This window comes from Liolophura sinensis, chromosome 8, assembly GCF_032854445.1.
Source record: "Liolophura sinensis isolate JHLJ2023 chromosome 8, CUHK_Ljap_v2, whole genome shotgun sequence".
In the NCBI taxonomy this organism is placed as follows: domain Eukaryota; kingdom Metazoa; phylum Mollusca; class Polyplacophora; order Chitonida; family Chitonidae; genus Liolophura; species Liolophura sinensis.
This window is the reverse complement of record NC_088302.1, coordinates 52014305-52041877: the sequence shown is the minus strand read 5'-3', so window position 1 is coordinate 52041877 and position 27573 is coordinate 52014305. Positions and strand designations below refer to the sequence as shown.

The 27573-nt window shown below is 37.0% G+C and overlaps 3 protein-coding genes across 3 annotated transcripts in view; 2 read left to right on the top strand and 1 right to left on the bottom strand.

The window, feature by feature from the left end:
* The window catches only part of LOC135473659 (uncharacterized), a 47622-nt gene extending 37339 nt beyond the window's left edge, over window positions 1-10283 (bottom strand). Inside the window, exons 1-12 of the mRNA XM_064753523.1 lie at window positions 10191-10283; window positions 8666-8731; window positions 7973-8058; window positions 7515-7585; window positions 7299-7378; window positions 6095-6290; window positions 4048-4098; window positions 1996-2138; window positions 1702-1740; window positions 1300-1423; window positions 658-775; window positions 216-321 (exon numbers count right to left, since the gene is read on the bottom strand). Of these exons, the coding sequence (XP_064609593.1) occupies window positions 216-321; window positions 658-775; window positions 1300-1423; window positions 1702-1740; window positions 1996-2138; window positions 4048-4098; window positions 6095-6290; window positions 7299-7378; window positions 7515-7585; window positions 7973-8058; window positions 8666-8701 (1050 nt within the window). The 5' untranslated portion in view covers window positions 8702-8731; window positions 10191-10283. The remainder of the gene's footprint in view (window positions 1-215; window positions 322-657; window positions 776-1299; window positions 1424-1701; window positions 1741-1995; window positions 2139-4047; window positions 4099-6094; window positions 6291-7298; window positions 7379-7514; window positions 7586-7972; window positions 8059-8665; window positions 8732-10190) is intronic.
* A 42-nt stretch (window positions 10284-10325) lies between these two features.
* On the top strand, window positions 10326-16377 carry LOC135473153 (leucine-rich repeat-containing protein 51-like). Its single transcript, XM_064752988.1, has 5 exons — window positions 10326-10502; window positions 12657-12766; window positions 13943-14157; window positions 15140-15280; window positions 15577-16377. Exons 1-5 carry the CDS (start codon window positions 10489-10491, stop codon window positions 15721-15723), a joined length of 627 nt encoding a protein of 208 aa, XP_064609058.1. The 5' UTR covers window positions 10326-10488; the 3' UTR covers window positions 15724-16377.
* An 800-nt stretch (window positions 16378-17177) lies between these two features.
* Window positions 17178-27573, top strand: part of LOC135473658 (uncharacterized) — a 13923-nt gene continuing 3527 nt past the window's right edge. The window contains exons 1-11 of the mRNA XM_064753522.1: window positions 17178-17415; window positions 18299-19989; window positions 20511-20680; window positions 21427-21534; window positions 21933-22066; window positions 22341-22394; window positions 23990-24169; window positions 25553-25643; window positions 26004-26114; window positions 26363-26539; window positions 26899-27459. Of these exons, the coding sequence (XP_064609592.1) occupies window positions 19026-19989; window positions 20511-20680; window positions 21427-21534; window positions 21933-22066; window positions 22341-22394; window positions 23990-24169; window positions 25553-25643; window positions 26004-26114; window positions 26363-26539; window positions 26899-27459 (2550 nt within the window). The 5' untranslated portion in view covers window positions 17178-17415; window positions 18299-19025. The remainder of the gene's footprint in view (window positions 17416-18298; window positions 19990-20510; window positions 20681-21426; window positions 21535-21932; window positions 22067-22340; window positions 22395-23989; window positions 24170-25552; window positions 25644-26003; window positions 26115-26362; window positions 26540-26898; window positions 27460-27573) is intronic.

The window sequence follows — 27573 nt, the reverse complement described above, 5'->3', positions numbered from 1 at the left end:
CACGAGTTTGTATCTCATCTTCACATCAACACCAAACAGGATCACCTGAAATTCTGTAACATTTAACCTTCAAATTCTACGAGCTTTTCTGTTCACAAACATACAAAAGTATGCTAATGGTGCGGGTGAACAAACTATAAATGTCCCAAATGAGTTTTTATTTTCTTCCCGATCTCTCTGAAGTTTAACAAAGCCTTTTGTCTATTAGAACTTACTTGTTCATTAAGTTGGTGTATTTCATTTAGAAGTTGTTTGTTTTCTTCATCTAAGGACTTGTAAGCATCTTTCTGGTGGCGGAACTCCTCCAGTTTTGCACGAAGTCTGAAAAAGAACAGCAACAGTGTTAACACAAACTTGTAATCAGACATGTAAGCAACAGCTAACTTTTATATTTCCATTATAAGAGTTAGGTGATTCGTACAGGAAGATTATAATTAATCAGACCAGCTAATGATTTCTGTTCAGGGAGGACGTCCTAAACTGACGACCATCGCTGCAAAACAGTAGGCATTGTATCACAGCGGAAATTATCTTAACATTCACAAGGAATTTCCTGAAGTTGGCTTAAAACAGTTCATAGAGTTGCTTCTTCCCTAAAACAACAATCCAGAGTACTCAAGGGTGTGGGTAACTGACTTTCACATGTCAACACAATACCTAACAGCTTCTTCCTGTAGATTTTCTTTCTCCTCCATGGCTAACCGAAGAAACTCATTCTCTTGCTGGAGATGGTTGACGGCTTTGGTCTGATTCTCAAGTTCTTTTATTCTTTGATCTGATAAACAAACCAGCAAATTGCAAGAATTTAAACTGCACATCTATCACATGTCATGCAAAACTCATTTCGTTCTCGAACTTGATCTGAGGTTCCACAAATTAAACCTGCACACAAAATTATAGCATTATATTCATTAAATATGTAAAACTGTTGCATAGATTGGGCAGGTTATCAGACTAGATCTGAAGTCTCACAACAACAACAAAATCACCATGCACACCAAATTCTATCTAGATCGGACAATATTTCTGTGAGTTGTGGCATGGAAACCACAGAATGACAGACCCAAATTAATAAAAGAGAATGGGATAAAACGACAAAAGAAAAAATTATTTGACTTAACTGCAACAGTCAGTCAGTGTCAATAAGTCAATATTAAAGACATAATGGGCAGCAGTACTACTGGATATAGTCCTAAATATTCTCCTGTTCTGCATTTTGCTTAATGGTGTCTGCTGCTTTCAAACCCCCTAGTAAGAAAGTAAACTGTCACAAACACAGCACTGGGTATTAATACTAACCTTTACTCTTCAAGGCATCAGACTTAACACATACTTCCATCTCTAGATCTTCACGTAGGTTCTTTTCACTGTGCAACTCCAAGGTCATCCGTCTGATCTCTAACTCTTTCTGTTTCACCATTTTCTGTGGAGGTAAACATGACTACATGTACACTGGAAAGATGTATGTGCACACACAAATGTTCTTGAAACATGAGGGAAATTGAAGCACACATTTTGCCTTGAATAATTTATCTACAGTACAGTAATCTTCAATAGATCCGTTACTATAATGCATCAGTATATTATGTCTGGTTGAGCGTATATTTGTGAAGCTGTGAGATGCTAGCTAATGCAAACTGTTTGCGTCTTCCTACAAACTGTCTGTGTGCTAAAATGTTAACTTTAATGAAGGGTTCTTACCACAGCTTTCATCTTTGTTTCCTTTTCTTTTGCCATAATCTGTGAAACAAACATTGGTAATATTTATTTAAAAATAGGATCTAACCTTGAGCTTCTGACTAGAAAACAAATTTGCAAAAAATTATATTGCAGGTAATTATATATACATGTATGCTCTGTAGGTATTAGAAAATAAAATGCGACAAATACACATGTACATGAATTACACATCCGATGTATTTTGAAAACATAACACATCAATGAATCTAACTAATCCCCTGAAGTGTACAAATTTTCCGTCAATGAGATCTTTACCTTCATGACTTGTGGGGAGGAAATGGACAGGTTGCGGATAGGGATGGGTGAGTTGGAGGCAGAGTCTGTCATCAGAGGAGACATGTACTCCTTCAGAGAGCCAGTACTTCCACGGCCTGTTGCCTGGGGACTGTTGCTGAACACTGAAACACACAATCAGGCTCACTTAGGCAAAATGCCAATGTGGACTAACGTTACATACTCAATAATAATAAAAACTCATTCCTTCATTTCTCAATTTTAAAAACACATTTATGTTCGAAACCAAAAAAAAAAAAAAAAAGAACTGCTAAATCTTGTACATGTATAAGTCTATTTCTGTGTGGCAGAAACCATACAAAGGATGAACTTTTGTGAACTTTTTGTGTAATTACACATGTACATGTATGTACACCTCACTGGTGGGTTTCATGTTGCAGTCAATTTATTGATGAATTTCAAAAAGGATAAATTTAATTTTTGATCCGCAATATTCTTTCAGTTTGGTTGAAATGTCACAATATGTCACAAGATTTTTGTCACATATATCACTAGTAATACGATCTCAGCATGTCCCACTTTAAGAGAAAAAATCACCAACAAGACATCGTTATCAGTAATCAGTCTTACAGCTTCCTCTATGCAATTATTCACTTTTGGACATAAATAATACATTTCCAGGACTGTCAAATTTACAGGATACATGTAACTTTGAAAGAATAATTGCACTGAGTTGAAGAGTACAATGTATGTATCACAAACTGCTGTCCAAATTAAAGGAAGGAGGTTTTGAGAATTCTGCTATAATAATCAAAAATATAAAATTGTCACTTAACAACTTTACTACCATTATGTACATTTAACACTTAGTTCTGGAAGTGAAACAAAGAAGAACAGTAGAGTATTGTATATATTGATGAGGTGACTAAGCAAAACTGTAAGCAGTTTGATGTACAAGGTGGTGGTCAGATGAAAATGAAAAAAAAAAACAGACTGACTAATTCCCGAGTCACAGAATAGAAAAGTGAGGAAAATATACCAAAAGCCAAAACAAAGAAAGTAGAAATTCTGAACGAATGAAAAGCAAACGAAAATCTGAATTATGGTACATAAATCATGTAAGTGTGAAACTTTGTGTCAGATATGTTAGCAACACAAGCAAATATAATCTCACTATTCTTAAAATTCAAGTGGATCAAATTCAAAGTATGGACGGATATATCATTGTCTACATGTACAATACATTTACACATGTATAGTTCGGGTGAATACATGTAGGTATTTATATTTCTGTTGTTCAGTGCCTATATACTGGTCATTTGAGTAAGGGCTCATGAATGTGCATTCTCAACAAGGTCAATCTCAGCAGAGGTAAGCAAAGCGAGGAGTGTAGAGACAGAGGACACATGTCCTGCATACAGCGTGCCATCACCAGTAAAATTAGAGAGAGACAAGAACGCCAACACCAGATGATTTCAACACATTCAGTCACTGAGTGGAGGACATTTACAAAACCACATCAACACAAAATAAATACATAGTACGTTGTGCTTAACATGAATAAAACACATGCAAAATATCTGATGAGCTTTTAGTCCCAGAGTAGATCATATTTCTGTCCTAAATACACACACATCGGGAAGTGTCAGATATCAATGCATATTCCAAAATGGCAAAACTACGGAGTTGTTCTGTCTGAACTAAATATGGGGTGGTTTTCTTTATCACTGCAAATGTTGAAAATAACTAAATGGTTGCTAAATTAGTTCTAATTTCTCTGGATATACTTCTTCAATTCTTTCTACAAAATGAAATCTTTCAATAGGATACCTCACTCTCTGTTTTTAAAATTACTTCTGTCAAATGTTTTTTTACCACAGGTGCACAATTCCTACATGTATGATAGGTGACTACAAGTGCTTTTAAATGTATGTGTATTTTAAAATTTGTTATAACTTTCTACACCATACTACAACTTGCAGCCTCTATGACTACTGTTATGCTTAGCTCCCGTGAAGCCTGAATGAGCAGCTGATGCATGTAGTATTTTGATTGGCTGAGAACGAGAGTCACCTTCCGTACTTGAGCTGTCAAAGGAGCCAAGGCAGGCTGTGTGGTCCACCCCTGCTGAAAGAGAAGTACATTGTCTGAGCCTGTTTGGGGTTAGTGGCCTCTAATAAATCTGGCTGACCATGGAGGCCTCTCAAAAGCAATGCATGAAGGTATTATAGGTAACCTACATTTAACTCTGCCCTCACACATGCTAACTGAAGAATCAACAGAAAGTCACCCGCATATCGAGTTAACGACTTAGCTTCTTTTATAAAAGGTTCTGGTATGTTTATAACATTTATGGACAAAATTTTGGACAGCAGACCCCAACAACAAAAACGTTCAGTCAGAACAGATGGCCTGTAAAACTACCTACAGAGTAGGCTAACAAAATATGTGTGCTTGTACTTGTAAAGAGATGGAAGTGAACTTAAATCCTCAATACAGAACACAGAACTTATTCACTGATATGTGTGAATTAGTCAAATGACATTAGCACATTCATATTGACTCACTGATTTATCATTATGAACAACAGACATTGGCACATTAATATTGACTCACTGATTTATCATTATGAACAACCAACATTGGCACATTAATATTGACTCACTGATATTGGTGAATTAGTCAAATGACATTAGCACATTCATAATGACTCACTGATTTATCATTATGAACAAATGACATTAGCACATTCATACTGACTCACTGATATGTGTGAATTAGTCAAATGACATTAGCACATTCATAATGACTCACTGATTTATCATTATGAACAAATGACATTAGCACATTCATAATGACTCACTGATATGTGTGAATTAGTCAAATGACATTAGCACATTCAAAATGACTCACTGATTTATCATTATGAACAACAGACATTAGCACATTCATACTGACTCACTGATTTATCATTATGAACAACAGACATTGGCACATTAATATTGACTCACTGATTTATCATTATGAACAACTGACATTAGCACATTCATACTGACTCACTGATTTATCATTATGAACTGACATTAGCACATTCATACTGACTCACTGATTTATCATTATGAACAACAGACATTAGCACATTCATACAACAAGTAAGAGTAATCATGTTAGTACCGGCAGATATGAAACAGATCCATTTACTGATTCACTGGTATTAAAGACTTACAAATACGCTATGATGGAACCATATTAATTACATACATGTACGTAATACAGATATGTAGATAGTAAAGAAATCATCCAGACTAATCTTAGAAAGTCTGCAGATCATATCCTGCTAGAATTACCCCAAAGTTGACACTTTGATGACTTTCATTCAATACATGCCTCAGAGACAAAATTTGACATCAGTGCTTATTCTGTGGATCTGCATGCTTCGTACTAAGTGCAGCAGATTCGCTTTATTGGAGCAAGTTTTCAAAACAGATTATAGCCCTGTTATCACAGACATCACTGTCAGAGAGGCAGACAAACCACGGGTTACTCATGCAAAGATGCCTCAACATGCCATGCCATAATCCTGCATATGCAACAGTGTGATCATGTTACCACATACAGTTAAACAGTTATGTGAACACGTGCTCTTTACACTTAACATCTTTAAACAATAATGAAATCATTGTAAATTTGCTTGGTTGGCCAGGGTAAAGTGCCGCATTCACATTAATAGTCATAATGCTATCTCCATGAAACAGTCAGATCTCAACGTTATGCAGGAACACGTACACCACGCCACAGGCGAAATGACACACCACCTTGTAAATTTAAAAACTGTTGACGCCTGGCTGATCAGTACTCAACAAATGATAATGGCTCTGGATTGACAATTTTGAAGTCTTTTTGGGATAGAAAACACTAACCACTCTCGTATCACATACAAAAGAGCTTACAGGTCATCAATACAACTGTCAATAAGTTGTTAGATGTATGGACTAATTTCAATATATATAAGCAGTTACCTTCCTTCTAACTGCATATTTCAATTTAAAGCAGGGGAAAATTATGCTAATTATCTTCCGGATTAACACATTACCAGACAATGTGAGAAGTTTGAACTTACCGTTTGCGTTCATCTTTTGACTGAAGACTGTGAAGCTGAGGTTGTGGAGACAATTTTGCTCATAGCTTGTCATTACATACTCTATCAATTCTTTCACCTCGGCCTGTACAACTGGGTCCAGCTGGAAAACCGGCTGTATAAACTTGTCGATGTTCAAGTGTTTAGTCACAGACACAGTAAGTAGCAGCAATGTCACCTGCCAATGATAAAACATTGATAATTAAATCTGAAATAGGGGGATGATCGAGTCATGGTCTAATGGTTAAAGGTGTTTGCCGATGCTCTCACTGCATCTTGAGGCATTGGTAAAAAGTGATATGACGTTTGTGTGGCTATTTGCGCACAAAACAGAATTCATAGATTCTAATGTTCTCACTGCATGTGGAGGCAATGGTGACAACCAGTGATATGGCGTTTATGTGGCTATTTGCACACAAAACAGAATTCATAGATTCTAATGCACTCACTGCATGTGGAGGCAATGGTGACAACCAGTGATATGACGTTTATGTGGCTATTTGCACACAAAACAGAATTCATAGATTCTAATGCACTCACTGCATGTGGAGGCAATGGTGACAACCAGTGATATGACGTTTATGTGGCTATTTGCACACAAAACAGAATTCATAGATTCTAATGCACTCACTGCATGTGGAGGCAATGGTGACAACCAGTGACGCTTGTGTGGCTACTTGCGCACTTTAACATTTAATGGAGACCACTTTGCCTTTCACCAATATATTGTGTGCATTATCTGTACATGGGAAAGCTCATCAGTAATCTGCCACAGGATGGTGGTCTAGCCCGGGGACAGGGGGTTTTCTACACCTATAAAACTGACTGCCATAATCATATGATGAGAAAACAAAAACCGGATCAAATAATATGGGATAATAACAAATCAAAACAGAACTTTGACAAAACATCTGACTTGATTGCCTTTCAATTTAATACAGTTCTTTAGTTAGTTATTACCACATGTACAAATGTATGTATGACATGCTCACAGGCAGTAGGAGCATAATCTAGTAATGATCTTCAATTAATTTATTTATTTCATTTGGTGTTTTACCCTGTAATCATAATGACCTTCAAGGTGGACTGGTGACTAAAATAATTCTGTGATACAAAGAGCATTGAAAGGTTCTAAAACAAACTGTCTGAAAACTGGTGGTAACGGCTTACTTCAGAATGAACCTACCTTAGCAATTTCCAGTTCATTATGACCATGGACTATGTCATCAAACTTAACAAGGAGATTGATATCAATATGATAAATTTCTGAAACAAAAAAAAGAAAAAGGAAAGATGGTTAAGAATTACACATTCTGGAAGGAAATATAAATTTCCAAACCAAAAAGGTGGTAATCTGGGTTTGACAGTTGTAGATAAGGGTTTGACAGTTGTAGAAAAGTACCTTCCAAAAACTCTTGGATGGTGTTGAAACGATCATGAGGCAAACTTGCATCTTCAAAATCAATGTTTTCCCTGAAATTAAAGCACAAACATTTCATAAGTAATATTAACATTCCCATTCTAGGCTATCAACTGGTACCTGTAAAACATTATTCTATTGTTCAGGCAGTTTCAAATATTCTTCAATATAGTATGTCCTATACTGCCTTTAGCTTGCCCGTATTGGCCTGCACTTATACAAAGGCCCAAAACAAGACATTTTAAATTGTAGGATGGAACAAGTGTTGGGATTCATATTTATTTATTTTATTTAATAATGTTTTTTTAATGATTTGGTATACAAATAAAACAAGGTGATGCCCTTTGATCATCAGCCTACTGATTATGCACATTCAGAACATCTTTACATCTGCTCTGAAACATTCACAATTAAGTTTTAAGGAAACAACAAGTACTTACAATGCACATCGTAGTTTAAGCAAATTTCTTCCATCACTAAGCTCTCTTAATCTGGAGATAGGTGGCCCAATTTGTAAAACATTGATCTGCAGTCAAACATAAAAGAAACTCATCATTGTTAACTTTTACAGTTTCATAAAACGGAAGCTAACAATTGAATAGTGGGTGAACACACACTGAACAGCAGTGAGTGGAAAACTGCAATAATAATATGTTTAGTTTGAGTATGACTGCATGCGTGTCCAAATTTTTTTTGTTGAGTCTCGATATTTTTGGAGGAAAAAAATGCAAAATTTGAACAATAATCTGAATCGATGCTTTAGCTTTAAGAGCAAATTATTGCAGAAATGGTGTAAAAACGGCTAAAAGTATAATTTCAGTAAGCTGACATATGATAAATGATTTCCATCAGATCTTTATGCATTTCATTTTTTTTCTGAGCGAGAATTCACACAGTAGACAGACATGATTTCAGATTTCAGAAATAACTATAAATTATATAAAATTTACTTACTTCAGACTGACAATGAATGAGTCTGATTAAAATACAAATAAATAGGATTATTGTAACATTCACAAGAGAGAAGAATTTGCACATTTGTTCACATAATGTCTTAAAAGCAATGTATTTAAACCTTAGTACTCTTCAGTGAAACAAAATTAGAAACATGACCTTCACACGTAATACCTTACCCAATGAATCAGGCCTTCTACTTTTCCAGAGTCCATGATTACCGCCCCATTGAGATTATTCAAATTCTGTAAATAATAATCTCAGCCTGTTATATATTACCAACAGCTTAAGAAACTGTCAAATAGGTGAAACCGTTGACGGCAGACATCTTGCTTTCTTTTTACGCTCTAAATCTGTGTCAGATTCAGATATGTTGAAGCATTAGCCCAACTATGGGGTTGGCTGCATCACTCTAGTCAAATGCCTTGGTGTTAAGACAAACACGGATAACAGTTGGCAAGAGGTAGAGAAATGAGGGTAAATGCTGACAGCTGGAAGTGTTGTGGTCAGAACATTTAAAAGGTTCCAGAACTGGGTTTTCCACATTTCCGTCTTTGAACATCTGTAAACAATGCGTTGTTAGGTTTTACACAGCCTCATCAGAAAATATTTGGGGGTTGGTAGGGAAATAATATTATTATTTATTTTACACTGTGGCCAATGAAAAATATGATCTTAAGGAAATTAACATGAACATGAAAATAACACAAAAAAATTTGAGAAGGGTTCTTTTTTGGAGGGTTGGTGGCGTTAAGCAGCTTTAACTTACACAATAAGTGTCAGCTGTGCTCATATTAGAAAATTATGGAAACATGAAGTATTCAGAGATTTACAAATCAGAGCATACAGATCACACATACTGGATATAGTCAGTTTGTAGCATGTCAGGATTTTTTTTACAACTACTGGTTCCTTGTTTGCCTTTTTTTTTCAAGAAATGGATGTGTTATCAGGCTTTGTCTACATCGTTACAAATTTTTTTGTATTATTGATCTTATTATAAACATAAGAAACTGATGGCCTCAGTCTGCTTTTTTGAAATTCTGACAATTGCTGAGTGTTCTAAGGATAAAATGTGGCCGTCATTGCTATCAGTTCCATCAAAAGGATGTTTGGAAATTTGCAGCTTTTTTTTTCAGAGCTAGATATGTGCTGTGTGTTACTGCTACAAGGACTGTCATAATCTTGAAACACAGAGTTCAATTAGATGGGCTAAAGAAACATGAAATAGTGGTACTTAGCCAAACACCATATGTATACAACTTCTAACCAGGGTGAGGGCTTAAACTAACTTGAAGAAGTGCAACCACATGATGATGACTTTTACCACGCCTTTGTTTGGTCTGTGAGTGTGATGTACAGAGGTGAATGGAACAGTTCAATGTAAAAATAGGCCTATTGTCACACTTTTCTGAAACATTAAAAATAATGCAAATGCTGAAATTATATAGGACAAAGTCTACATTAGAAGTGAATTCAAAACTCAGTGGGATTTCTTAACATACATGTCACTATTCTTCTTTCCATTTCTCCGTTTTGTGGTCATAAAGTCAGCGTACGATGGGTAAATAACCGACGTTGTTGTTGTAATTTACACGAAGTCCTACTTGCAAAGGTTGTTACTCTGGCAAGTGACAATACTCAACCTAAACTGACTTGTGCGATACCGATGCAAGACCAAAGAAATAAACACACATATCTTACCTTAAAATGTAACTTAAAACCAAAAATAAAACCCTAACTTCATTTCAAAACATAATTTCTCATGACAACAACATCCCTAAATTCGAATCCTAGCCGCCAGCCTCGATTTGAAAGTCATTCCCATGATCCAACGGTTGTCCAGACGACAAATATGGCCAAGATGACTCTTTCGTTGTTGTAAACGGTTTAAAGATTTTGCGTTAGGGAAACGCAATTTAACTCTCTCTGTACCAAGGGAATCTCCCTGGCTGATGTGTAAAGCTGTCTTATAAACTTGTGGGTGTTTGTCGCGAGCAAGATGTACAACGCTAGGTAAGACTACCGACGTTTGTGTCCGTTGACCTACTTTTTGGGCTTAAAGTGTGTATTTCTGGGAGGCCGATTTTCGTACTCGTTTCAGGTTTGTTTATGAAATCGATGTTGCGCCTGGACTCATCATCATAGACGCTTGACTGTTGAATTATTTGACTGTGTTCAGGTTTTACGCGACATATTTCACCCATGCTTTTATTCTTACATTGTGCACTTCTTGGTTGGTTAAACTTTTACTTGCCACTGTGCTTGAATAACTTTGTATCAACAGTTGAATTGCTTCCTCCTCTTTCTGCAATGCACGCCATCATTATTAATCATTACCCCTAAACATTTGACTCACTGTACTTTCTTTTAATTTTATATCTGGCTAGGCCCTTTACCTAAAAGAAAGCGAGCCCCATGTGTCAAGTGTAGGGCCAATACACTATTTGCAATTTAGGCCGCATTATTGTACTCCATTTATTTATCAGTAATGTCCATTTCTTGTGTTAGGAAAGAATCGCTTCCAAGGTTGTTTGATTTTACATACATTTTGATTTAAAATCCATTGTAAGTTATAATGCAATGCAGTTAAATTTTGGAACTTGGAACCCACTGAATACACTTGCCTTTCATGGTGAAAAAGCCTATTTCTAATTAAAAATTTACCTGACTTCTCAATTTCAACTGTGGAAAGGATAATCACGTATAATTATTGTTTACAGATACACTTACCATTTATATACAGTACTACATGGTTTTACACATAGGCCTACAGTTGACAGTCCTGTGACAAAATGGCAATCTTGAGTGTAATACAAGTTCAACAAAATATTACATGTACCAATCTTCACCAATGGTGGCCAAATGCCTGTCTTTGCATTTCGTACCAGTTTATATAACTCAGCATAATGGTGGATTTATCACTAACCAATCAGTGTTGACTAAGATGTGTATGCAAAGATTTTGTGAATGTTCACATTATCTTGGACTCTATAGATCATTGTCCTGTGCTATTTGCCATAAATCTGTATAAACATATTTCCCCCCTCTGTGTGGAAATATACAGGATGTAGTATACACAAACAGGAGCATACTGTATACACTTTCTTATATTGGTGTTTTTTGTCTGTTGAGACTGCTGAAATTTACTTTTGCAATATTTAATAGTTTGGTCTATGAAAAAATTTTGAAACAGTTCATCTCATGACCTGTCATTCTATATCATTATCCAAATTTTAAGCAGAAAATAAAATTACATATATTTTATGTAGATACATTTTGTAGAAAATATCAGAAGCCATCAATGTGTACTGAAGAATATCAGTGTTTCTCAGCTGGTGACTTAAACTCCTCAGGCCTATAGCCAGATGCTCTTAGCAAGAGGGTGTCTGTGAAATGGTGCCTCTCCTGCTGAGATTCTGATGATTAACATCTGTGTACTAGAGCTGGGTGTGTTTTCCCATCAGATTAGAGAGGATGTGGTTACAAATGACATGTTTCCTGTGTTCCCTAGAGTCTGGATTGAGTAACACTCTTAAGACAAGCCATCAGACATCTGGGTGTCCTGTCTTTGTATGAGGTCCTCTGACTCAGTCAGTTCTGAACTGCTGCCTTCTTTGTCTGCCAGTCATTTTTATAGCAGGTATTGGATTTTAGTTAGTGTTACCTTAGTACAGAAAGATGACATCACTGCTTTTGGTGAGAACAGAATCGACCTAGATTCACTGTGTATGCTTACCAATTTACGTTTACTCTATACAAATTTTACTTTTCCATTGTTTTCAAGGAGTCTAATTTCACCTTTTTTGTTTATTAAAGTGGACATGTTTCGATGGAGGCCATGTATGATTTTAGTTTGGAGATACAACATTATCTAAAACTTACTGGGTTAACAAACCTTAGGCCATAGGACAACAGTTCTTCAGGCAGAACAGTTACGTATATGTACATGTATGTACTTGTTTTATCTCACAAATGACTGCAGAGGAAGCCAGTATAAGCTGACTAAGGGACTGCATTGGTTAGATGCTCCTGAGTCATTTAGTTACATTGTACCAGGTATAAACCACTAAAATATATGTGCAAAGGTTTAGGAATCTTGTTATCAGTATGTCCATAAATGAATTATTCAGCTCTGTTTATCTTGTCCTGTTTTTGTCATCTTTGCAGCGTGGTACCTTACAAGCCAAAGAGAGATATGGCTGGACCAGCCATTGACAGTAACAATGATATAGTCCCACCACTAGACTATTCATTCTGCAGACTCACCAAGCCCACTGGTAAAACATGGTTAAATTTAACTTTAAATTTATAATTTTTGACATAACAAAGTAGGCATAAATCACTATTAATACAATGCCAAAAAAAAATTCATATTCAATTATCAAATCAAATCTTCTCCTTATACCAAGGATAGCTCAAATGATTGTCTTTCAGAATATATCAGAGCTGTACCTGTACTCCTTACAGTGAATGGTAAAATGACTTTAAAGTTTGAAAAGGTTGTTAAGTGACCTGCATTGCAAATTTTACAAACTTTATAACTAATTTTGAACCTGGTTGTTTCAATCAAATTTCTGGATGTGTGGCAGTCAACTGGAAAGAAATACATTTAGCAAGTTTCAACAATGTGAAGGCAGGGGAGGGCTTGGGCTTTCGGATGAATGATATCAGTTTTGTTATGCAGGTTTATGTTGAGATGAACTAGGTTCCTATTGAAACAAAGGCTGACATGTAGCACCTGTACATCCAATGTAAGCTAGGTCTGAGCTGATCAGATGTCTGATTTCAAAAGCAATAAACTGAAAAGAGCAAGGTACAGTTTTTGATTTTTACACACATAAAGCCGTTAAAATCTGCCTATGTGATAGTGTGTGTCAAGACATCAAGCAACCAGGATCACCATAAGGCAACGTACCAGCTGATGGGACTACTGTAAATCTTCAGCCTTTTCAACCACTAAAGCACTTTTTTAAAGTGAAATTTAAGCATACCATTTTTATGAAAATGACAGCACTTGTGATTTGTGTCACCAAAGGTGCAGGCTTGGAGATTATTTTTTTACACACCGATAGTTCTTTCAGAATATTGGTCACAGAGGCAGGTGAATAGGGAAGCATTACGGTACAGTGTTTAGACAAATGTAAGGCTCAGTCCCTCATGCATTCACTGTTCTCCCACAGTGGTTGTTTGGATAATGTTCACATTAATTTACGTCACTTGCCCAGTTCATTATGTTTTGATCTGCCTGCTATGGGCCGATAAAGCCTTACCGACAGAGCCTTGTTAACCCCGTAATATGGAGACTCATAAGCTTATTTGTACCCATACATGTTAGAATATGTCACAAACTAAATATAGAGTACAAAAAACGCTATTATTAAAGAACCCTTTAAATCATTTTAATAAGTGATAAGTAATTTATTGTGTGGTGACATTTTTTCTTTTGTGCGCAGATGTTTATGATGAGACGCCGCGTATGAACTCACCCAGGAAGGTGAAAACCCAGAAAGCCGAGAGTGGCAAGTCGAACAGCAGGTGCCTGCGTCTGAACAACAACGCTCTGACAGAGATCGACAGCTTGATAGAGGTGGCATCAACCCTGTTTGAGAAGCCCTCAGATATAGCTTGGCTTGATCTCTCTTTTAATGAACTCACAGCTATTAATCCAGTTAGTATGATGACATTTTCATCAATTAAGTTCAAATGTCTGTATATGCAACAACCAATAGGGACCAATAATTAGTTTCACTGGGAAGTTTTCACAAGTCTAAAATGTAAATTTGCTGCCGTGTTGACTTAACAGTTGAAAACTGAGTATACATTTGTGACGTATGCTAAGAAGGTAACTAAAATGATGGTGGGATCACTAAGATTTTAGTTTAGTGTTAAGTTAGACTCTTTAGTCAAAAGTACATTGTGAAACAGGCCGTATTGTTGTATTGGCATTGAATATTATGTATTGGTACGGAGTTATGACTTTTTTTAATTCTGCACGCACTTTGTGAATCATTCAACCTTTTGTCTCTAGTTTTTGATCCATATTTGTATTTTGAAAAGTATAGACTGACCTCAAGAGATGCCCGTGAACAATATTTGGCCCAACATCACAAAGCGATCTTAGACTTAGGTCAAAATTTCAAATCACTTTAAAATTGTAATTTCTTTTGTAATGACTGAAAATAGTGCTTGACAAAGTAAAGTCTGGGTAAGTTCAAATTTCAGCTAATGTAAAGGAAATGAACATACCAAGTTTGATGATTGAAATTTTGACTTAAATATAAGATCGCTATGTGATCCCGGAGACTGGTTCTCTACATCAAGCAATTTGACTGTGATCTCACTAAAGGATGTTGTGATTGCTGCATGAGACCCTGATAAAACAAATCTAGTATTCATTCAGTTTCCAGTCATGCTATTAAGAACCCAGGTTTTTTTTGTTGTTGTTGTTTACTTGAGTCGTGACACAGTGGTTGCCTCCATAGCCTTTTTTTTTTTCGATAAGGTTTTAAATGAGGTTGTAAATTTGGAGATACACCCTATTTAAATTTGTCTAAAATCCAACTAATGTCTTGTGCATAAATGTCTCTGGCATTGTAATGAAAGTTTCAGATTGTGTGTTGTAAAATATTTTATTTGTATTTTTTTTCCAGGCAATAACAGAGTTAAAAAACCTTCAGATTCTCTACCTTCATGGCAACCAGATTTCTTCCTTGGCTGAGATTGAGAAACTGAAATCTCTAACAAATTTAAGAAAACTCACCCTTCATGGAAATGCTGTGGAGAATGAAGAGGTATGTCAAGGTTTTTGTGCCAAGTGATCAGTTAGATTGACACCCACCCCCTGTATGAACTGTGCCCCTTACATGTATTTGTTGCCCCTCTGCCTGGCCTTGTGGGTATACAGGAGTTGTAAATGTGAATTGAAATCTTAAACGTAAACTTTACAAGGTGTTTATTTGTAAAAGACGGTTAAGTTTGTTGAATGGTTGCTGTAGTTTCTGAAAGCAGGCATTATCTTTGTGTATTTTTTTGCATTACATTTACTACTTCACTTGTCTTGAAATACATCTGCTTCTTCTCTTTTCAGAATTACAGATACTACGTCTTATCCATATTACCGAATCTCCAAGAGCTGGACTTCAGTTGTGTGACAAGGAATGACCGCAGGACAGCTGAGACCTGGCGAAAAATGGGACATGCGAAGAAGAAAAAGAACAAGGCTGTTGAAAACTAGTAGTACTACCAGTGGATAATATACACATTAATTGGTTGTGACAGACTTTTAGCTTGTCATCTGATAGCCTAATTATGATTTTAAATGTATATGTAATTCAGTTTGTTGAAGCTTATTAATCTCCAGTGAGTGCTGAAATCCATTCCAGTATTATGATGTTAACACCAGAATGGGATCAGTAATGAAAGTCATTGATGAACTGATATATGTAACATCACAGCTGTTGTGGTTTTTGTCTAGTATAGTTGGTTACAACTATGAAGATGGTCTAAGCATTTGTTAATATATAAACTCCCTTTGCAGGGAATAGAATTTGATTATCTGTGATATTATAAGAATCTCTTCGTACTGATTCATGCTGGTCATATGCTGCCGTATTCTCTCTAATGATCATTCTTCTGTCTATTTTTTTTATTATAAAGGATCATAGCTACTGTAAAGCTGTGACAAAGGTAGAATTATAGTCAGAATATAAATCAATGCCTTGACTGTGCTAAGAAATAATCATATAGGTTTTATTAACCTGGTTATTGTTTTTTCTTAACGTTTTATTTTTCACTGCAATAGTGAATATTTCATTTAAGGCCTCACTCAATGTTTTTTTTACATGTACATAATAAATTCATTAAAAATTCAATAAATGTTTTATTCACATCAGTCTGTTGTGTGATTTTGTTTATTTTAATCATAGATGTTTAAATTTATTGCCTTATACAGAATTTTTGGATACTGGCATATACAAGTACATTATATTTGTTGTGTTTTAACATTACAGCTCTAGTTTATGTGACACAAATTTTAAGGTGAACATGAAGACATTTAATATGAACACTTAATTAGGCCATTATTAAAAATATGTCCATGGGGGATAAACCTACTGACCTTGCCAAAATGGACCAATGATTAAGTTTTTTGATGGAATTTCTTTTCTCTCTATTTTTACGTCAAGTTAATTTCTTCATGCCAACAAAGAATTTTTGTTAAGGGTGGCCTTACCAATCCAGTAAAAGGCCATGTCAACCATTCCATGTCTCTTTTTCTGTAAAACGTTAGAAAGAAAAAAATCTCAGACTTCATTTTCTGGGGTCTGACTTAAATCCTAAGCTGATTTGTTGTGGGAATGACAAAACATGACATTGTGGCTGCTTTTAAATACACTAAAACACAAGTACTTCCTTTAAAAAAAGGATTGGTCAAATGTTTGTATATTCACAGGTGTCACAGCCATAGTTTTCAAAAACTTGACATTTGGTTTAGTCTCAAATTTTAAATTTGATTCAAGCTTTGATGTGTACGCTTGTAACCGCCTTGTTATTGAAACAAAAATGGTTTTAAAGGTGTGCAGCGGCTACATCCAATAAGGGGAGATAACTTCTACACAACTTAACAGTGAATTTGATTGGACGATACACATGGAACATGGCCAATAGGATCGTGTCTTCGACACGAATGTGGGCACATGGCGGATTAACGTCTACAAGTTAAAAGAATTTTATTCGTGGTGTAACAAGTTGACTGGAAGCATGTTGTCCATTGAAATGCATTAGTTCAAACTGTAAAAAATATGAAACCAGAAGGCCGTGAAATCAAACGCACTGGGTATATGTTTGGAACCCGCATGTACCGAGTCCGAAACTGGTTCATCCTGGGTTCATTTGGTTTCGTTTTTTTATTCGCAGCTGCGACAACTAAGTAAGTCAAAGTAAAATATGCTCAATATGCCTACTAATTTCTCTGCTTTGTGACTTTATTCCCGCCATGTTTTATTTTCTGTAGACATCTTTACTGTAAATATACTTATGGTGAATAAATACAATACCATACAAAACAACACGGCTGACATGTTTATCCTGTATACCATAGTTTACTTACAGCTAAATTCAGGTCAGAATGGTTTGGATAATTGCAAAGATGAGAGAAAATGTTTGTTGTAATTTGAAAGTTTGAAGTTCATCAGTTTTTATTCAAGACTAATTACAGTCAGCAATATTACAGATTTTGCACTGCAGCAGTTTTCTTGTGGGGGGGGGGGGTCCATAAAGTACAAAAGATGGGGGGAAAATAAATGCAAACACCTGCTGTATATTTCCGTACTAAATTTGGCATCCTTAAGGAATATTATGCAACAGAATCTCATTCTCTCGCAGTAGTTGTCTTGAGTCTTGGGTGGTTTTACCCAAATCATTTAGACCAAAATGCTTCAAATTCAATTCTTAAAATATCCTCAAAATCTGATTAATTGCGCTGCTGTCAGTCTATCCACCATGAGAAACCTCACTAACATACAAGAGTTGATAAAAGATGATGTTGCAGCTAAAGTATCACATGGCACTTTCAAGGCGAGTGATTGGTTAAGTCTTTAAGAGCCTGTTGTGAATTTTCTGTCAGTATTTTTCAGTGATATCTGGTGTACTTCTTGTTTTCAGTGTTTATATGGTGGTAGACTATGAACAAGTATTAAATATATAAATAAAATGAAAATAAATAGAAACACATCATCAATCCAGCCTCTAATAAAGTTTTGTTAGATGACGCTGTGCCGTACTTTACTATTTTGTTTTGTTCTTCTTCCCAGGCTGCTATATGATCCAGAGAGCAAAGATATCCTTTGGGTACAAGAGTCCCGCAAGCGACAAGAAGAGTGGCGCAACCGTCAGATTGAGCGTTCCTTTGAAGTACGACAAAGGCGGTACAGGCAGGCATCCAAGCTGTCTGAAATACAGCCCATACCTATACAGACAGAGAAATAATAGTCACAGCCCCCGGCCATCTTAGTCTACAGGTGTATATAAGAGACAGTACTCATTTGGAAAACCAGTTGGCTGTGATTGCCATTTGGTATCATTTTACGTCATGTGACTGCTTGTTAAGAAAAAAAAAAGGCTCTTGAGATATATTCTTATTATCGATTTAGCAAACTGTAGCTGAAATCAAAATTAACTGCAATGAAGTTTTTTTTTTGATTATTTGTCAATGATGCATTTGCTATAGTGTTTAATGTCAGTTTGTCATGAAAATCTTCATGAAAGCTGTTACTATTACATCAGCATTTCTGCTATGAATTCCCCAGAAGCTTGTAACCGTGTTAACATTGAGAACGTTACATATGGTGCAGTTTCATAGATCCATGGAAGTCGTCACACTGTTCAGCTCAGGAACAATGTGAAGTTTTACATGCACCTATGTGCTCAGTGGACTGAATAATTAGGCTGGGCACAATGTAAGACTTTACTAACTTTATATCATCCCTGACTGTCGATGTAGCCTTACTGTTTAATTCGTTGATACTGTAGGATGTAATTATGGAAAGCAGCAGTGCACCATTAACTCCTGGTAAGAATAGAAAACCCTGCCCTTCTTGTAGTCCTGTGAAGTATGAGGGTGGAACAACCTATGTCTGCTCAAGTCCGGTTGTCATTGTGCAGCAGATGTTACCGAAAGCAGGTCACAGTTCACAGAGGAGAATAGATGTGGAATGCACACCAGGCGAAACAAAAGAAACGGCTGGGATATCTGATGATCTGCAGAATAAATCAAAGAAGTCCTCCAAAAGAGGGCGCCCCAAATTAGCATTGAGAAAAGGTACAAAGGGGATTGCCACAATGCCACCTAAATTGTCATCATTAAGTCAGCCTGGAAACATCCTGAATGCTGTTGATCTTAACGAGTCTGATGATTTCAGGCCTTCAATAACCACTAGGTCTAACAAAAGGAGAAAACTGAGTGATACAGATAAAGCAAAGATTAAGATACCATACTCTGATGAGGTATTCTCAGAGGCCTCAAGGTCAAGGAAGGCAGGATCAGACTTGACAGGCTCAAGGAATGGAAAATCCCAGATTGGAAGCTCAGAAATATCAGGCTTAGAACCAACAAGGTCAAAGAAAGCAAGCGCAGAGGGGGAAAGTTTGGATGTACCAATCTCCAGGAAAGAGAGGTCCCGAATTGGAAGTTCAGAAATAGAAAGCTCAGCAATACCGTTAAAAGTAGCAAGCTTAGAGATAGGCTGTAATAGCTTAGAGGCGGGCACCCCTGGGCTGGCAACAAATCAGGTGTGTGGAACAGAGTCTGAATGGGATGTAGATGGCGTGCATAATTCTGCGAAAGTGACGGTTGAATCAGAACCTCCACTGGCAAAGGGCGATGAGTCTACTGAAGAGATGAAATCTTGTGTAATCTGTCGACAGTCGGTCAAAAGTGACAACCTTCAGAGCCACCAGAGGGCATGTCTAAATCGTCACTTTACAAGGGGAGCTAACCCAGCGGGTGAGTCAGAGTTACATAAACAAAATCTTATGTGTAACTCAATGCCCGTGTGCTGTAGAATAAGGATCCATCCATTGGAAATAGTTTATTACTATCTTGTCAGATGGCAGCTTAAAGAACATTTGTATGTGAGAACTACTCTATCCAGATGGAAAATTTTATTGGAGGGTTTCACCTTATTGTGGCAATTTCAGCACTTCATGAGCCAGATGATTGTAGGTATATCAGCCTGGTAGGCATGGTAATTATTGAGTCATCATCTCATTTTTGCCTCAAAAACCATGTAGCCATATAGCTGAAATAGTGCAGACCATATTCATTCATTCAATCAGTTACACTTCGAGTGCCAAATTGGCAATATTACTTCATCTCTGTTGTTATGGCTTATGGCTTACATATACATGTACTGTTCCAGACCTTTGAGGTCACCATCGTCCAAGACAAGTTTTATTAACTTAGGGTCCAATAACCTGTGCATTAGAAGTATTTCATGTACTAATGTTATTTGATGTACTTAGCAGATGCATCTGCTGGTGTATCAGACGAGGTGCTGGCCAGAGCTTTACAGCAGACAGAATTGATGCAGAGTAGTCCCCCTTTGGAGCTAGTTCTCTGTCAGATCTGCAACCTGGACTTGTCTGGCCTCAATGCTCACAGACAAACACAACATGTCAACACCTGTATGGACAAGGTATGCTATCCTGGGCTACACAACATGAAATTATGTATAGGTCTCCCTATATTGTGTTAGTAATCTCACAAAATGTGTGTTTGTGTCAATATATTGGGTTTGTACCTCATTTGTGTGCTGATCTGCCTGTATTGTGTTAGTAATCTGACAACATGTCTGTGGGGCCTCCATGGCCCAGGTGGTTAGCGTGCCCAGCAGTGCAGTTGCCCAGGAGGCTATCACCAATGTAGTCTGTGTGAGTTCAAGTCATGCTGGCTTCCTCTCCGGGTGTACGTGGGAAGTCTGTCAGCAACCTGTGGATGGTCATGCATAATGCTGGTCGCAGTTGTATAAATGAAATATTCTTGAGTACGCCGTAAAACTCCAATCAGATAAATAAATAAATAAATAAATATTTGCCCTTGGTACAGTTTGTGATACTGTAGACTAGTATACTCCCTTCTTACAAGTTTACTACATTTGTTGATATTTGTTCTGGAACTGGTAAGCAAAATGTCCATAATGCCACACAAGGCCATCGACAGTTTTATTAAGGATTTAGTAATTGTTTTCTTATCCCTTACCACAGATTAATGATTTCCCATATTATGTTGATGTCTCACAGCATGAGTGCCTTCCTCCCTATATTGTGTGGATATTTTGCAGATGTGCTTGCCTCCCTGTATTGTTTTCTGGTCTCTTAACACAAATTCATGTTTTCCTATATTATGTTGGCGTCTCACAAGGCCTGTGTCTTGGGTTTCCAGAAAGAGACTGCTGTTACTGTGGCTGTGGCAGATTCTGAAGCCATGGAAAGGGCTAGGAAGGCGGTTCTCGACTGTCCAATGTGTGGAAAACCACTGAAGACAGAAGCAGTGAGTAACCTGTCGTTACAATGCGTATCTGCATTCAGTAACTGTATATAAATGAAGTGTGCAATGCTGTGGAGTACTTGCAGAAAAACACTTCATTGATTAGCCAAAGCCCTGACCTATTCATTATGTTGTGTCTGCCATGGCAAACGTCAGGGAAGTAATCTTGAAATGAGATAAAAGAAAAATTGTATTCTTGAAAGTTACTGTTTTTAAAATCATTTCATCAAGAGAAACTCTTCCAAGGTGGAGTACATTCATTGCTGAATCCCTTGTCTACAATCTGTGATAATATAATTGACATCAGTCATGCCTTAATGTACATGTACGCTGGAACTATTTCACCTTCACTTTTACTACATTTAGTAACTTTTCTTTGTCTGTTTGTTTTTTCTTGTTAGTCTAGAAAATCCCATATGAATAGGTGTTCCAAGTCCTGCAATGTTGGTCAAGACCACTTATCACAGCTTATAGAGCAACAGAGGAGGGAGCATGAGGCTCGGCTGACAGCTGGGCAAATACCACTCACCACAAGGTAAGGGGTCATCTAGGGCTACAGATTCAGGGTGTTTGCCCCACATGGGAGATACAAGGATCACACATCGCTTTCACAAACTTTTCATTATTATCTCCATTGTTTGAAACTTTGGGTTATGTATTTTGATGATGTTTTTTTATATGGGTTATGTTAAGGATTTTATAAAGGGGATATTAATTGACCTGCATTTTTGTCACCAATTTTTTTCATTTATTTTCCTTTTTTGCTTTATATTTTTAATTTCTCACTTATTTTTCTTTTCTTTCTTCAGAGCACAAAAGACAAAAAACAGAGGACAATCTGCAAAGACAAAGAGAACAACTAAGTATGTTATTAACATTACTCACAGTTTTATCTGCCCTGAAGGAGAAACTTTCAGTGCAATTTATGCGCCTTTAATCTCTATATGAGTAGTTTTGACTTCTGAAAAGCACACTCTTTCTGTTTGGACTTGTTTTTCATTTCTTCAGGAAATGGTTACGAAGTAACAATGTTTTTCTGTTTCTAAAATGTTGGTAATTGAATAATAAATTGGTGATTTTTTGGAACATGTCGATCGCTGCAAGAGACCACCTGTTGTTTTGCCAGTGTGGACAGGATTAAGTGTTGTGAACATCATTATAATAAATCAACCAGTACAGGACTTCATGATGGTTTTACTAAAATGGTTTAGTATCAAGGCAAAGCTCGAAGTAGTAATAAAAAGTTGTAATTGTCACTGAGTACATGACGAAATGTAAAATTTTGAACTCTTGTCATCTAGTTTAGATTCTATTTGGAGATTTCACCATCAATCTTTTTTCCAAGGGGAGGGTCATTGAAAATAAGTTCATCTGATTGGTCAATGTTGAATTCTGTAAGCTATCAGTTACCTGTATAAGACAATTTGGAACATTTGACTGCGAGTTTCCCAAAAATATGGTCAGGAAAGTCAATAGCCTTTCACGAATACGATGTTTTGAATTTTTGCAATATGAAGCTGTCAGTGGGCATCCAATGTCACACATGCGAACACAATGTTCCACCTGTGCACACTGAGTTTATGGTTGACATTTGATGAAATCTTCCCACCGTCGTATAAGTGAAATATTTTTGAGTACTGCGCAAAATACCACCAATATGTTGGATATATCTGTTCTAGACCATTCTAATTACACTTGTCGGAGAAAGGTATAAGTTGCATTACATGGTAAAAAATATTCTTTCACTTTCGGTGCACACACATGGCCTTGAAAGAGATAGCCATTTGAGACCTGCCACACCTTTGGTCATCTTGTCAGTCATTAGCCAATGAAAACACAGGTTTTTAGAATGACTGTTGATTCCTTGCGTTCAGATATAGCAGTGAGAGTAAGCTTCTAATGTTGCAATAGGCTCTCAAGCAAGAAATAAAGTTAATTAGTAGATTTCATGGAGGGGTTAACCACTGTGAGACAGGTGTTGGCATAAAAAAGTTTGACTTCGATATCATTGATTTGGAATCCCTGATTGAGGCATTCAACATCATTGGACGGCCATATGATGCTTGACTACCTGTTGATTTTGCGGTACGCCACGGTGAGAATGTTCCAGAATTTCATGTATTTAATTGGATAGCTGTGCAGTTTTTAAGTTTAAGCCTACGGCTTTGCATGGCACCTGTTAGAAATAGGGGTGTACGCCGGAAGTCTATTGCCCAACATACGTTGTCCATACCCACACCTACACAGGCCGTGCGTGCGAAAGGCCTGCGATGAACCTGCATAAGGGCAAGTGTCAAGTAGGGCATAAAACACAAATCAAATAAATAAATAAATTAATGACATATATTTCAAAAAAATTGGACCAGTTGATGATGGTGACTTGATGATGTCAGGTGGTGATTTGATGATTGATCAACATTGTCAGTAGTTATTGTGAGGATTGTGGTGTTTTTTGTAGAGCTCTTGATGAAGACACTCAATTTGCATTGGCTTTATCTACTTCCCTGGTTGAAGAACAGCAGAAGCAGGAGACACAACTTTTGGACCAGTTGGAATCTATTGACAGATTAGCATTGGGCTGTAAAAAGCTGGACAAGGATATCAAGAAAGGGAGAAGAAAGAAGGGAAATTCTCATATGTGAGTCGTGGTGTGGAAATTTTAAGGTGTGATGGTTTCGACTGTACCTGTGATTTCGTCTACAGAGAATGTTAACATTTAACACTAATCTAAAAATGAATACATGCAGAGAAATACAATACAACTTCGGTGGGTGGGGGTGGGGGAGAGTATACTGGAATCATCATTCCTGTTTGAATGGCCCTGATGGCTCAAGTGGTAAAGCGTTCGCTTCGGGGCGATAGATCCGGGGTCAATCCTGGGTCGAATCACACCCAAAACCTTAAAAGAAGAGGGTGTAGCTTTCTTGCTTGGCGTTCAGCATTAAGGGGATAGTGCAACGTCTGGCAGACCTATATCAGTATAATGGCCTGGGTGGGGCGGCTTACTTGCCTTTGACAAGTCAGTTATTGAAGCGGTGCTAAATAAAAGAGCGGTGGAAATCCGTTCTGCAACAAGGAAGCACATTTATATGTTGGCATAAAAAAGTTTGACTTCGATATCACTGATTTGGAATCTCTGATCGAGGCATTCAACATCATTGGACGGCCATATGATGCTTGACTACCTGTTGATTTTGCGGTACACCACGGTGAGAATTTTCCAGAATTTCATGTATTTAATTGGATAGCTGTGCAGTTTTTAAGTTTAAGCCTACGGCTTTGCATGGCACCTGTTAGAAATAGGGGTGTACGCCGGAAGCGGTGCTAAATAAAAGAGCGGTTGAAATCCATTCTGCAACAAGGTACATTTATATGTACTCACTCTGTCTGTCTGTAGACACCATTTTTTCAGTGCAATTCCCCTCCAACACCTCAACTAAATTTTGATAAAACTTGTCATACATTTGCCTATCATGAAACTTGCATATGCTTAAGTTTAATGACAGTCAAGTAATTATTTTCATAATTACCATTTTTTCATAAAATTCCCCAAAACAGGGCATGTTTGAGCTTTTCCGATTTTGTCCATGCAATTCCTCCTAAAGTACTGCACAGCTACCTATGAAACTTATTTTTAATGAAAATCATTTAATTGCCCATATTCAGGTACTTAATGTAATAATGGATTTTCATGTGCACAGATTATTTTTGAAATGCTGGAGGTGAAAGGGGCATTTTGGACATCCAGATTATAGTAGATTTCTGCAGTTCTATTTATTTTGGGCATGCTGTTCACATTGTGGATGGGTTTGCATTAAAGCACGGTTTGTAACATCAGTGGTCTCCATTGTGCTATGCCTTCTCTACATCGATCGAATCTACAAGGTATTACAGTCATGATGATTTATTACAGAATGACTGCTTCATCTGAAATGTACACGTAAGTTGAGATTTCACCTCTAAAAGCCATCTTTACCATCTACCATTATTGGCATACAAGTATATTGGTTTTGTATTTTAGTGGTGAAGAGTTACCACTGCTTCTAAAATACACCACTGAAGAAATACGAAAGAAGATTGCAGAGCGAGTAGCAATGGTTGTCACCCCTGGGGTAAGCCTTTTTTGTCTCTCCAGCATATTACATATGGTTTTTTGGTTATTTTCCCTCCCATGTTTTGATATCTGTCTGCTTTGACAAGGCTTAACTGTTTTCCTTACGTGTATTGGTGGTTACATTTTGTAAGTGCAAGCATTTATTTAGTCTGAATAACAGAATAATTCTTTCTTTGGAAAACAAAAGATTAATTCGCTCTTTGAAAAAAAAAAAAGATATACTTCAGTCTTTGGTTGTCATGCATGCTTGTCCATTGGTGGCACAGTCCGTGCTAATAGCTGATTGTTGTAGTGTATTACTCTGCCCATAAGTAGGTTAGAATGTCTCAGACACTCACTTTGTGATTTTTTCACCCAGGATTCGAATCATTTCAACAACACCCCTCCCATGTCAGAAAGCGATGTTACAAAGAGGTTCTCAAAGAACACGGACAGACAACAGTCAGTTTTTAACGGCACTGAGAGAACGGTGGGTACTTGTGAATATTTACATGTACATAGGAATCAGCGGAATTTTGAGCATATGTTTATTTTTGTGCAGAATTTGTAAGTAACCCTGTGTTTTTTTTACTGAAACTGTTCATGACAAACTGAAAAAGTCAGAAGGCGACTTAATTCATGGACAGAGTTCTTGGAGATTGGAAAACGAGTGAGAAAAACCATAAAAGTTTGCACTGCGTGAATTTAATTGAATCCATACTTTGTCTTCTGTTGCAGAATTTGAGTCTTTGGAAAAAAAGTTGCATGAACTCAGACACAGCAGATATATATTATGTAAAAGAGTTAAGTCCCCTTGTGAAGGTATCCACTGCTCACTTTGACAGACTATTGGCCAAGATGTCTGCACTTGCTGGAACAGGAAAGACAGATAAAAATAGTGGCAATCTGTCGAAGGTAATTTTGACTATGGAAAGACTCTAAACTGAAAACATAAACCAGCTTTCACATAAGTTCCTCATGTTCAAAATATCGATTTGGAGATCTTTTGTGTCATGAAAGCGGCATACTTATGAAAGACCATTAGGCATTGTCCATAGAAATGGATGGATTTATTCTTTATTCAGCTGGATACGATGTTGCACACCGATGTGTTTTGAACTTCTTTCAGTCACATTTAAATAACATTTAAGAAAAAGGTTTGACATTCTTGGATCAGAATCTATTAGAAAGATTAATTCTGCAAAAATATAACGGAAAGAAAGTTTTAAAAATGTTTTATTCTTGTTGAACTGTCTAACAACTCTGTATTTCAGGTTGAAGATACAGAGATTGGGGATGAGGCCAGTAGTGTAGATTTTGTCTCTACGCAGACGGCGGTGGTTTTGGCAGAATTGGCTGCTGAGGAGGATGAATCTGTTTTACAGTCAAGCCCAAAGTGTACTTCCCAGAACCTCACTCGCATAAGCAGTTCACAAAGCACTGCTGACAGAGACTGCAAAAATCAAACTTCTACCTCTCTAGTAAAATCTTTTAACCATGCCTCAAAAAAATCTCAAATCTCCAAAAGTGCACCAGGAAAAAATGCCTGTTCGCTGGACATTGAGGGAGCTACATGTTTATCTGAGTTGCATAGCTCGGGTGTTGAGGAGGTTGTTAAACTAGGGGGAGATAACTATGCAAATGGATCAGATAACAACACTTCTGAAGAACCTGAAGAGGAAGCTACATCAAGAGCAGACAACTGTGGAGTTATCAAAGTAGCTGCACAAGAAGGAAACAGCTGGGGAAATGAAAGTGGCAATGAATTTTTCGACAGTAAGAAGACAAGCTTCTCATTTGATGCCAGTGGTTTTTGCCCGGAAGATAAGAGTAAGGTGAGTAATTGTGCATCTGTTGTCCTACATCTGATGGGCTTTGTAAACTTTTTTTAGTTACGGGTAGACACAGCCATTATTACCAGGTATTGTGATATCGGTTACAGGTAGATT

Coding starts and splice junctions, on each gene's coding strand:
- LOC135473153 (XM_064752988.1), top strand. Junction 12,767..13,942: donor CAGACTCACCAAGCCCACTG/GTAAAACATGGT, acceptor TTTTGTGCGCAG/ATGTTTATGATGAGACGCCG. Junction 15,281..15,576: donor ATGCTGTGGAGAATGAAGAG/GTATGTCAAGGT, acceptor TTCTCTTTTCAG/AATTACAGATACTACGTCTT.